Source organism: Mrakia frigida, assembly GCF_051309035.1.
Source record: "Mrakia frigida strain ATCC 22029 unplaced genomic scaffold BDY24scaffold_7, whole genome shotgun sequence".
In the NCBI taxonomy this organism is placed as follows: domain Eukaryota; kingdom Fungi; phylum Basidiomycota; class Tremellomycetes; order Cystofilobasidiales; family Mrakiaceae; genus Mrakia; species Mrakia frigida.
Window position 1 is genome coordinate 425444 of NW_027481274.1, and position 12067 is coordinate 437510.

Genomic DNA, 12067 nt, shown 5'->3' on the forward strand with positions numbered 1-12067 from the left:
ACGGTCTCGATACTCATGCTACCCGATTACGTACATTGATCCGGGAAGGGTGGAACGAGCAAGAGCGACGACGCGTCAAGGGTTTCATCGTTCACCGACGCCCTCTTCTCCCTTCCCGCCATCTCTCCTTCCCCAAAGAGACGCGAGTTCGATGCTTTGAGGGTGAACAGGCAGCGGAGGAAGTCTGAAGAGCCGAAAGCGGCACCTTTAGGAGGGAGGACAAGGGAGAGAAAGAGCAGCCTGTCGCGTCGACCAATTGATGTCGTCGAGGAATCTGGATGCAATAAGAACTACAAGTAAAAAGCTAAGAAGAATAGAGAAGGAGAGTAGAGAAAGAACAAATCCTGATGCCATGTAGAGAGAGGGAAGACAAGAAAGAAGAAAGCAAAAGAGAGCGACGCGTCGTCCAAAAAAGTAGCAAATCAAAGAGCAAAGCAAAACCAAAGACCGAAACGAATGCATGTATGTACGAGAACCACTACTCCCACTTCCCACTCCTCGACGAAACCCCACTCTTGCTCCCACCCAACACCGAATGCAAGCTCGCCAAACTCTTCTTCGGCGCGAGCTTCACCGTCGATCCCGTCGAGGTCGACCTCGTAGGCTTCATCGAGTTGACCGACGATCCCGATCCTCCTCGAGACGTTCCGATCGAGTTCTGGGACTCGTCCTTGGAGTACTCGGCTAGACGAGCTCGTTTGAAGGAGGAGTTTTTGCGGAACGAGTCCGAATCGGAGTGGGAGTGGGAGTAGAGGGGGTTGACCTGGGAGAAGAAGACGCGTCGAAGGGTCAGTGAGAGGTATGAGGAACGGAAGAGGAGGTAGAGAGACTTACATCGAACTCGTCTCGCTGAACAGGCTGGGGTTGAGGTCGTTGGTGGTTCCGTCGGATGTTGAGTTGACTCTCCGTCTCTTCCTCCTCGTCTTCCATCATCTCGTCTTCAGCCTCAGGGAACTCGTCCATCGCCTCTTCAGGTTCCTCGACGAAGATATCCTGCTGAGTCGACGGGGATGGAGAGCGAGACTGGGATTGAGCCTGGGATTGAGATCGAGAGTTGGAGTTCGAGGTGTCGACGCGAGAACCTCGAGATCTCGTAGTCTGAAGCAACCATGAAAGCACGAAGGCGTCAGAAACGGAGCTTCTCGAAGAGAGGAAAGCAAACTGAGACGACGTGAAGACTCACCGAAGACCTCGAAATCGTCTTGAATCCAAGCTTCGCCTTGTACTCGTCGTCCGACGCTCCTCCCTCCTGCTCGTGATCCGAGAGCAGAGCATCGTACCCAGCCGTATCAGCAGCGTAGGTCTCCTCGTACGTCTTGGTGAAGGCTTGTGTCTCGGGGTCGGCAGCTGCAACGAAGACGAACCAAGAAACCGAACGATGTCAGCACGCATCAAACGAACGAAACGAGCGGACAAAAAGACTCACCCAGAGCGTCCATCGGGTCCATTCTGTCCAACTTCCTCTTCCTCCTCAACTCCTTCGCCCTCAACGACTTCCCAGCCCTGTTCTCCTCGTTCTCGTCGTCCGAATCGTCAAAGTCCATGTCGGTTCCGTCCTTCTTCTTCTTTCGAAGCTTTCCGTCCACAACCTCCTGCATCTTGGCCAGTCGAGCTGCATCGTCCGCCTCTTCTTGCTCTCTGCGAACACCCACCCCAAAAAAAGACGCAAGCCAAGTTCAGTTTCTGCTTCGAGGAAAGAAAAGCGAGACGAAGCGAGACTCACCGGATCAACTGCACTCTCCTCTGATTCTCCTCCACCTTCTTCTCCACGCTAACCTCCTCGTCATCCACCAACCCTTCCACAGGTTTATCCTGATCCTCCTCCTCCTCATCCTCCTTCCCTCCCACCCCAGCCAACCCGAAGCCACCGAACCCAGCCTCCTCGTCGTCCGACTCCTCCGCCTCTCCATCCACGAACGCCGACTTCGCAGGTCGAGGTCCCTTCTTCACCTTCGGGACCTGACCCGCCGATGGCTCCAGGGCAGCCTTCTTGATAGGAGAGCTACTCGTCGTTACCTGTTGAGGTTGAGTGGACGAAGGAGGAGAGTCGTCGGTGGTGGAAGTGACGGAGTGAGTTTGAGCGAGAGCTCCTCGATTGACGAGTCTTCGATTGGTAGGGGGTGCTGGTGGACTGGACGGTTGGAAGGGACGTTTCGCTGGAGCTGGGGAGTCGTCGGCTTCGTTGTCGTTGTCGTGGTGGTTGGCGTCGAGAAGAGCTTGAGTGATCCCTCGAGGGGTTTCTCGCATCATCGAAGACGTTTGAGCGAGTCGGTTGGTGGTGGGAGTGGGGTTGGAGTCGGAGGGAGAATCGAACTTATAGTTGGCTGGTTTGGTTTGGGTGAAGAATCTGAAGACGGGACGAATCGAAGGAAAGGAGAGTCAGACCTGTCGCGTCGAAGTTGAAAGAAGAGAGATGCGTCGAGACTCACCCTTTGTCGTTGATGTACTGAGCCCGAACCTGAGTAGAAACGACCTCGCTCTCCGCTTCCATAGCCTTGTTCCTAGCCAGGATCTCAGCGTCCCTCCTGAGCTCGCTCTCTGACTCTCGGATCTGAGGAACTTGGGAGAGCAGCTGAGGGACGAGAATTCCAACGGGAGCTCGAAGACCTCGAAGGCCTCCTCCTCCGAAGGGCTTCGAAACAAACGAAAGAACGAAAGATCAGCGTCAAGAAACCAAGAAAGGAAAGGACAGAAGCAAGTCGACCCACCTCGGAAGTCTCCGTCGCCGTCGTCGTCGACCCAACCTGCGTCGCCTCGAACAACTGACTGAACCCTCCACTCCCATCCTCCCCTCCCCCGAAATCGAACGAACCAGCTCCAAACGAGTCTCCTCCTCCACCACCAGCAACGCTCCCCGACCCAACCACCGTTCCAAGCTGAGTAGGAACGAACAACTGCGAGAACCCACCCTCTCCGAAACCTCCTCCTCCTCCTCCCGACCCACTCTCCTCTTCGTCCCCGAACGCTGCTCCAAGACCGAATCCAAGTCCTGACGACGTAGATCTCGCACCAAGCTGGTTGCCTCTGGCGGCTCCCGTTGGCGACGACCGATCAGGAAGGTCTCCTCCGAGCGTGAGACGTGTGAGCGACGAAGTCGATCCTGTTCTCGAGATGGTTCGAAGAGGTCGAAGAACTCCGTCGACTTCGTTGTTGACTTGATCGTCCTCGTCGTCGGCAACTCTGAGGATGGCTCGTCCTCTCGAGTTCCGAGGCTTGCGTCGAAGAGTGAGAGCCGCGTCTTCCTCCTCGTCGTCGTCGTCTGCGTCCGAGTCCTGAGCGGTGAGGGGTCGATCGGCGAGAGGGATGGAAGGATGAGAGGACAGACGGGAGAGAGGAGGTCGAGTGTTCTCCTTGTCGTCTTGAGCGTCGACCATGCCTGTTGGACGAGAGTTCTCCTTGTCGCTTCCGAAGGAGGAATCATCGCTCATGTTCCCTCCCGCTGCTGCGTCGTTGTCACTTCCAGATCCAGCAGTGACGCGTCGTCGAGTGTCGTCCTCTTGATCCTCTTCCTCCTCCCCAGCAGTCTTCGTGTCTCCCTCGTCCTCGTCTTCGTCCTCGTCCATCCCACCCTCACCCTCACCCCCAGCTCCCTCTCCCTCCCCTTCCCCCTCCAACCTGAAATCCCCATCCTCCGGATCATCCTCCTCCATCTCCTCATCCCCCTCCCAATCCCTCCCACCTTTCCTCTCCTCCTCCTCCTCCCTAACCAACAACCTCTCCACCAACCCCGCCACATCCCTCTCCTCCCTCCTCGCCAACGCCCTCCCACTCCCGTACTTCCGTTCCTTCTCCAACCTCGCCTTCTTCGCCGCAGCCTCCGCCTTCTCCAGCATGTTGGCGTTCATCGAAGCTTGGGTGATGGCTTCCGCGTACCGAGGTTTGCCTGGGAGGTCGCGTTTGAGAGCGTGTCCGAAGGTTTTGCCGGCGTTGACGAGTTGGGATTCCGAGGCGGCGTCGAGGTCGTGTGGACGGGAGAGGCCGTGGGAAGGAGCGGCTTTGCCGGCGAGTTTGAGGTGTCGGCGGGCGAGGTCGGAGGTTTGGTGGAGAGGGAAAGTGGTGGATGGGGAGGCGGGAGTGGGAGTGGGAGCTGGGTGTCCGGCCTTGACGACTGCTGTGGGCCTAGGAGCGACTTCGAAGTCCGAATCGTCGTCGTCGTCGTCGTCCAAGTCGATCTCGACGTCCTTGGGGCGTTTCGAGGAGGAGGACGAGGAGGGTTTCCGAACGTTGGCGAGAGCCTGTTCCCTCAGCAGATCGAGCTTGATCTTCCGTTTCCTCGCCTCCTCCTTCTGCTGAGCCACTTTGAAGAGATCTCCCACGTCAGGCATCTCCTCATCCGAGTCGTCCGAGAAATTCGAAGGGACTTCGGTGGTGGAGGGTCGAGAGGAAGTTGCAGCGACGAGGACGGTGGGAGGAGGAGAAGGAGGAGGAGGAGGAGCGGATGCGGCGAGGGAGGACGGTTTGGGAGGGAAGGAGGATCGAGGGTTCGAGAGGTTGAATTTGGGGGTCATGTTGAGGGGTTTGCTGAGAACAACCGAAGCCGAAGGCGAAAACGCGTCGAGGATCAGTTTCCGACTTCGTCTCCATCTCGATCTCGTTCGTTTTCCGGACGACGAAAGAAACTCACAGCGACTCCTTCTTCTTCTGATCAATCGTAGCCAGCAAAGCAGCCATCCCTCTCTTGGGAACTTCAGGTCGAGAAAGAGCAGCTCGGCCACCTGTCCAAAAAAACGCAAAGGGTTCGTCAGTTCGAGTTCCGAGTTCGACGCGTCCTTCCCTCTCCTCTTCCTCTCCCTCCTCCGGTTCAGGTCAAGCCCACTCACCTCGATTCATCTGAGCCGTCGTCTTCCTCATAATCTCCTGCTCCTTTTTCGTCAGCGGCTAAAATCCAGCCCAAAAAAACTCGAAAATGCGTCAGCAAGAAGTCTCTCTCTCTCCCTCCCTCTCCCTCTCCCTTTCCCTGCCCTCTCCCTCAACCCCATACCCGAACCCCCGAACCGCAAACCCCAAAGACTCACTTTAATCTTCTTCCCCTTCGCCTCACCACTCCCACCTGCCTCCCTCTCCCTCTCCAACCTCTTCTTCCTCCCGCCAGGACTACTCTCAAACTCCCCTATCTCCTCCGACGAAGGCCTCTTCTCCCTCCCAGCTCGAGACTTGAGCGTAATCTCCCCAACCAACGGCATCTCCTCGTCGTCGTCGTCGTCCTGCTCGGTAGCGGGAACGACGCTGCTGCTCTTCTTCGCCGTGGAGGGCACGCCTCGTCCTCCTCGTTCGAGGATCAGCTTCCGAGGTTGGGCTTGAGCTGCTCCGGAGTCGGAAGCGGATCGTTCGTCGTCGTCGTTCTCGGATTCAGAGTTGACGACTCTGCGAGCTTTGGTTTTGGATTTGGATTGGTAGGAGGGTCGGGAGATGGGGAAGGTTTCGGGTTCGTCTTCCTCCTCTTCCTCTTGTTCTTGAGCGTCGGGGTGTTGAGATTTGGGTGAAGGGTGGTTGGAAGAGGAGGAGGAGTGAGGAGAGGTGTTGGTGTTGGTGTTGCTGTGAGAGGACATAGCGAGTGGGTCTTCCGACGTGGGGAGGAGAGTCGAGAGGGAGGAGGTCGGACGAAGGGGGTCTAGACCTGAAGGGATCGCGAGGGGACGTTGGGTTGTGGTTGTCTGAGGAGCGGTTCTTGTTGTTGCTGCTGCTGGCGTAGGTGAAGGAGGCGAAGACGAGTTGACGGAGGTTGAAGTGGTTGTGAGAGCGACGACAGCGACGGCGACGGTTGAGAGAGGAGGAAGACCTCTCGCTTCTCGTCTCATCTCCTCCATCACTCGAGCGGCTGCTTCCTCATCCTCCTCCTCCTCGTCATCGTCCTCGCTAAGAATCCCGCTCTTCTTCTTGGACGCAGCGAGAGGAGTCGATTCCTCGTCCTCCTCGTCGTCGTCGTCTGAGCTCTCGTCCTCCAAGCTCGTCGCAGCCGTCTCGACAACCTTCTTCCCTTTGCCCTTCTTCCCAGCCCAGCTCTCCTGACTACTCTCCTCACTACTACTACTCTCCTTCTTCTCCGCGACCCTCTCCCTCTCTCGGTTCACCACGAAAACAGGCGGCAACACCTCTCCTGCACTCGCGCGTCCGGCCGCTCTCGAGTACGTCCTCGAGGGTTTCTGCTGAGGTTTCGGAGGTGGGACGAGGGAGGCTACAGAGGAGGCTGCTTGGATTTGTTGTTGTTGTTGTTGTTGGTTTGGAGTGGTTGTTGTTGTTGGAGGAGAAGAAGAAGGAGGGAGGTTGGACCCTTGGACGGTTGAAGGAGCGGAGGAGGAGGGAAGCGCTTGATCGATCGATAGAGCTGAAGGTTGAGCGAATGAGGAAGTGGCCGCGAGGGAGGTGAGAGGGGAGGAAGAGGCTGTAGTAGGAAGCATGATGGGTGAAGATCTGTCAAAAAGATAAAGAAGGAGGAGGAAGGGAAGGAAGGAGGAAAAGGTCAGCTTTGTCCCCTTCCTCTCCGTCCTCCCTTCTTCCGTCCGTATTCGATTCGATCCCAGAGAGGTAGCGAAAACACCGAGTATAGAGACCAATCGGACTCTACAGCATGCTCTGTGGTATCTACGAAGGACGAGCGAGATTCATCTCGCTCGTCCAACCAACTCATCCCTTCACCCGCTCCTCGTCCCTTCCCTTCCTCCCACCACCATCCTTCCTTCACCCCTCCTCCCCACTTGAAACCCACAGCAGCGTTGACGCCCTCACTCACCTATATCAAAAGTATCCCCAAAACGCTCTTGGATCCTGCTCTTCTTTGGAGCGCGAACGACGAAAAAAAAGAAGGAGGGAAGAAAGAAGATGAAGCTCAACAGACGCGAAGTTCGATTCGTTCGTCGAGTCCTTTTCCTGTTGCTGCTAGAGTTGGGACGCAAGAACGAGCGAGCGAGAGGTGTGGGTCGCTGAGAAGAGAAGAAGGGCGAGAGAGGGTGTCCCTGAGTGAAAACGGAAGGGGAGGAGGGTGGGTGGAGGAGAGAGAGAGAGAGAGGAGGAAGGGAGGAAGGGAAATGAGAGTCGCGTCGGACCGTGAGGGCGCAGGGCTGGCTTGGGGCGCGTCGATTTTGAAGATATATAGAACGGGCTGGTCGGGTTTCGTGCAGAGACTGCCGATGAGAGAAAGTTCAAGTCCTCAGCCCGAAACCCCAACTCGAGAAGCTGAAAGGGAAGGAAGAACGAGAACGAAGAAGGACTGGTCGACGACGACGCGTCGAAGCTCTCCTCGTTCTTTTCCCTTGCAACGCCGTCGAAGGTCATGAGATCGCACGATGAAGAAGAAAGAAAAGTATAGAATTAGACATGAACGGAAGCCTTGGGGGCGTCGAGAGCGGCGAGATGGTCCTGCAAGAAACGAAACGAAACGGAACGAGAACAGGGTCAGCGTCGATTCGCAGAAACGAACGAGATCTCGCTCAACTCACCCTGATCCACTCCTCCCTCTGCTCAGGGATATGATCAAAGATCCTGTACCTCTTGTCTTGCTGCAAAAGAAAAGGTAACGCAAGAATGAAAGGCGACGTCCAGTCAGCACGCTCTACTCGTTTCGAGACCACAACTCCCAAACAAACTCACCTTCAAAACGGCCTCAATCTCCCTCAAATCAATCTTCCTCGCCATTCCCATCAAATCCCCCTTTCCACCTCCTTCCTCGCCCTCCTCCTCCTCACTGTCACTCTCCTCGTTCCCACCCAGTCCGCCTCCGCCCTTCCTCAACCTCCTCTCCTCCTCCCCTTCGCCCTCCGCCTTCCTCATCCCTCCCCAGAACTGCACAAACGCATTCTCGTTCATCATCTCTGCAAACTCCCTCTTGGCCGCATCGTCCCTGCTGCGCTGCCAGCGAGCGTACTCGTCCTCGAGCTGGTCGGGCGTGAGGTTGAGCCGGGTGACGGCGAAGTTGGGAGCGAGGACGGAGTGGACGGAGGAGAAGGGAGTTTCGAGAGCTGGAGAATGAGAGAGGAAGAGGGCGTGGAGGGCGGAGAGACGTTTGGTTTGAAGGTGGGTGAGGTGGCTGAGGAAGAGGCGGTGTTTGTCGGAGAGGGAGAGGGAGGGCGAGAGGGAACGGGGGTCTTTGGAGAGGAGGGGGAGGGAGGTTTCCCAGTTGGCCTGAGAACGATTCCGAGGAGAAAGGTATGGATCAGTTCAGTCCTTCCCTCGTTGTCTCTGAGCTCGAGAGATCGCTCGACTCACATCGTGCTCCTTGACCTGATCAACCAAAAGCGTTCCAAACTCCCTCTCCGCCTCCTCCCTCCCAACCATCCCTCGGCTCCTTCCAATCTCGTTGGCTACTCGTCCCTGCTGAGCTCGAACGGTCTCCTGCCTTTCTCGAAGAGAGGCTTCGGCTCGTTCCTTCTTCTCTCGAGCTTTGCGAGTCGCTTCGTCCTCGGCGGGTGCTTTGGACGAGGAGGCGAGACGGAGGAGGTAGGACTGGAAGAGTTCTTCTCGGAGGGAAGAGGATCCGACGGCTTCGTAGCGAGGGTCTCGGTCGATGGATCGTTTAGTCTGAGAGAAAGCAGGGAGAAGGTCAGGTCAAGCGACGAAGACAGGGCGACAGGACGAGACGTGGACGAACCTCTTTCCAAACCGAATCGGACGTGATCCCATCCGTCTCACCGAGGAGCTCGTAGAAGTCTTGCTCGGCACGCTTAGCGTCGGCTCGTTTACCTGGGGGTAAGAAGTAATAAAGAAAAGCGTCAGGTCTTGTCGCAACGAGACCGAGAACGAAACAGCAAAACTCACGTTCTCCCAACTCCTTCTGATACGTCTTGAACGTCTTCTCCCTCTCCCTGTCGTCCCTCCCCCATCCAAAGTACCTTCTATCCTTCTTCCAAGTCTTCTTGAAATCCTCGAACCTCATCCTCGTGCTCTTCACCTCGGCCTTGAGCAGATCCTTGAACTCCCTCTCCGGATCCTTCTTCTCCACGACGGCGGCTCCTCCAGCGAGTTTGGCAGCTCGAAGCTCACGAGCCTTGTCTCGGCAATACTCGTCGAAGACTTCTTTTCGATCCTTGATGGAGGAGAGGAGGATGTACCGAGGGTCGTTGATGAAGAGAGGGAGGGACATGTCCCAAGGAGCGACGGGGGAGATGTTGCGTTCGTAGAGGAGACTCTGCGAGGAAAGAACCACGAGAGAAGGTCAGCGAACGAGTTCGAAGTAAACTAGTAGACCTGCTCACCTTGAACAAAGCTCGTCCTTCTTCCACCGACATCGTAACGTTCCCACCAGCCTTCGCTGCTCCTCCAAACATCGACTGCCTCGCCTCCTCCTCTCGAGCAGCCTGCTCCTCCTTCTCCTCCCTCTCCTCTCGCTCGATCTCCTCCCGTTCCAGTCGAGCCTTCTCCTTGGGATCCACGTATTCGATCGACATCTCAGCAGCCACAGCTCGTTGCCAGGCTTCCTCGTCGTCCTCTCCCGATGGACCAAGTTGAACGACGTCCTCCTGCTCCTCCTCATCGGGCTCGTTGTTGTGAAGGGCAGAGAGAGCGTCGACGTCGATGTCCTCCTCGTCGGGTAGGTCGGCTTTTGGTCCTGTGGGAGTGGGTTTGGGCTGCTTGGAGGAAGGAGGGAGGGAGGTAGCGAGGGTAGGAGAGGCCTTTCGTTTCTTGTTGGCGAGAGCGAGTTCTGCTCGAAGACGTTCGAGCTCAACTTTGGCTGAGGCTTCCTCCTCAGCTTTGAGAGCTTCGAGTTCAGCTTTCTCGGCGGCTTCCTTGGCTTCCTGTTCAGCCTTCTCGGTAGCTTCCAGCTCGGCGACTTCCGTCTGGAGGAAACGAAGGCGAAGAAGGAGGAAAGGAAAGGAAGGAGAAGAAAGAGGAGGTCAGCTCGAGCTCCTTCTTTCCTCCCCCATCACCTCGTCTCTCCTCCTTCCAATCACACCCAAGCGACACGAAACTCACAGCAATCTCCTCTGGTATCGTCCATTCACTCTTCTTGGTATCCTTGTTCATGTAGAACACGTTTCCCTCGTTCGTCTTGACCCGAATCCAAGGCGTTCCAGGAATGGGAGTCTTGTCCTTTGGCTTCTCCTTCTTCTTCTTCTTGGGCTCAGCGACGGGAGCAGCAACTGCTGGAGAGATGGATGGAGGAGGTTGCTGCATAAAGTTGGGTGGTGGGAAGGGAGGGAAGAATCCTGGAGGAGGAACGGAGAAGTTGGGCAGAGGTCGAGTGTAGGTCGACGATCCGGTCGAAGCGTTGTGCCAGTAGAGCGAGCCACCGGTAGCTGAGAAAGAACGAAAGAAGCCAAGAGTTAGAAAGAGAAAAAGAGAGCGGATTTTGTTCGCTGCTGGCTCACCTTTGTGCTCTGTCCAACCTGGTGGGAGAGGAGGAAGGAAGTTGGGAGGAGGAGGAGGAGCGAAGCCGTGAGGAGGAGGTGGTGGCATCCCAACCGTTTGCCTGTACAAATCCACCGAGAAGGTTAGACTTTCGCTTCGTGGCTGAGATACGAATGCATAGATGAACATACGGGAGAGTAGGAGGTGGAGGAGGTGGAGGTGGGATGGACATATTGGAGGGAAGGAGAGGATGGAAGGTTGAGGTCAGACGAAGAGAAAGCTCACTTTCGACTCCTTCTTCCTCTCCTCCCCTAGCCACGACAATCACCGAAACTCAACTTCTTCAACATGCCCATCGATACTTCCCCTTCCCTTCCCTTCCTCCCTACCGAAGTCAAGAAGGAAATCCTCAAGTTTTGCGACCAGCCTACGCTCGCAAAGACCTCCACCCTCTCCCTCGCCTTCCTCCAGCTCTCCTCCCCTCTCCTCTACCGACACATCACCTTCGAAGGACCTGAAGGGTTGACCAAGTTCCTCACACTCGTCGTAAGTAGATGTCTACTGTTTTCTTCGTCCAGGTCTCTGGAAATGATGGAGGAGGAAGGGAAGCAGAGCTCAACTCCATTGGATCCAGAGCTGACCTCCCTCCTCTCTCTCCTTCCTCTCTTTCCTTGACAGGCCGAGAAGAGACATCCAGAACTGGAACCATGGCTCGACCTATCTCTCGTTCACTCCGTCACCTACGTTGACGTCAAGGGAGATCCCTTCAACCCTTACAACGAAGAGGAAGAGGAAGAAGAGGAAGAAGAGGACAAGGGCGACGTCCCCTCGATCGATCCTCACCGTCTCTGCCTCCCCTCCTCCTCCACCCCTGGCCGTCTTACCCTCCACTCCCTCACGGTCGTCCTTCCCAGAGATTATTCTCCAACTAAAATCCCCTCTTTCTTCGACCCCGTCGAATTTCAGCTCGAAGGGGTTCCTGGAGGAGAAATTTCATGCCTCTGGGTCTCCCTCTCCCGCTGGACGCGCCTTCGACGGTTGGTCTTCGTCGATGCTTTCTTCACGAACCCTCTGTTGAAGCCTAACAACTGGATCCCACGTCCTATAAAGGCCTACGGACTTCGCATCTCGTACCACTTTACAGAATCCAACGACGAAGTCCTTACGTGGATAAAGGACGACTTGGACGTTCGCGGCGACGAGTCTGTAGGGGGTGTATCACAGTTACAGGACGTTGTTGTTCACGGGTTGAGCGAGGAGGAGAGGAAAGAACTTCTCGGACACGTCGCGAAGTCACTCCTCTTACCTCGAATCACCATCCTCGTCGAGTCGTCTCCCGAAACGTGAGTCGCGTCTCTTCCTCCCCTCCCTCGTCTCTCTTAAGCTGACCTTCGCCTCTTTTCTTCCAACAGTACCTCAACCGATACCTTCTCAACCTGATCGTAAGCTCGCTCTTCCTCTACTTCGTCGTGGCTACTCTCATCTCTTCCCTCGTCGTCGCGTCTCGACGGTCCAGACCTCCTCTTTCCGCCTTCTTTCTTCTCATCAGTACCGTCCACTCGATCGATCCGAGCACATGCACGTCATTTTGAACTGGAGTTAGCTGGGAGCTGGTAGGGTCTCGCTCGTGGGAGACGGAAGGGGGGCGAAGCAAGACGAGATTTGATGAGCTTTCGACGCGACGCACCCTTTCTTCGTACCCTTCTCTCGATTGACTCGCAAGATCATCCTATTCTAATCTCGTCCTCTTGCTACCTCGTCCGTAGAACTCACGCTCCCCTTCCCT

General features: G+C 56.2%; 3 protein-coding genes across 3 annotated transcripts; 1 reads left to right on the forward strand and 2 right to left on the reverse strand.

The window, feature by feature from the left end:
• Positions 1–478: 478 nt before the first annotated feature.
• Positions 479–6398, reverse strand: BDY24DRAFT_413243 (uncharacterized protein; the record flags this gene model as incomplete). Its single annotated transcript, XM_076643158.1, has 10 exons — positions 479–763; positions 835–1098; positions 1184–1347; positions 1427–1638; positions 1724–2347; positions 2430–2632; positions 2709–4521; positions 4625–4715; positions 4821–4878; positions 5016–6398. 10 exons carry the CDS (start codon positions 6396–6398, stop codon positions 479–481), a joined length of 5097 nt encoding a protein of 1698 aa, XP_076498834.1.
• Positions 6399–7256: 858 nt separating this feature from the next.
• BDY24DRAFT_381847 (uncharacterized protein) lies at positions 7257–10547 on the reverse strand. Its single transcript, XM_076639413.1, has 10 exons — positions 10473–10547; positions 10302–10402; positions 9907–10229; positions 9189–9770; positions 8752–9121; positions 8585–8676; positions 8203–8514; positions 7588–8118; positions 7437–7496; positions 7257–7356 (listed from the first exon to the last, which is right to left on the reverse strand). The coding sequence occupies exons 1-10, from the start codon at positions 10511–10513 to the stop codon at positions 7309–7311; spliced, it is 2460 nt and encodes an 819-aa protein (XP_076498835.1). The 5' UTR covers positions 10514–10547; the 3' UTR covers positions 7257–7308.
• A 106-nt stretch (positions 10548–10653) lies between these two features.
• On the forward strand, positions 10654–10956 carry BDY24DRAFT_381853 (uncharacterized protein; the record flags this gene model as incomplete). Its single annotated transcript, XM_076639414.1, has 1 exon — positions 10654–10956. A coding segment is annotated over one exon (303 nt), but the record flags the coding sequence as incomplete, so codon positions are not given.
• Between the last annotated feature and the right edge of the window lie 1111 nt (positions 10957–12067).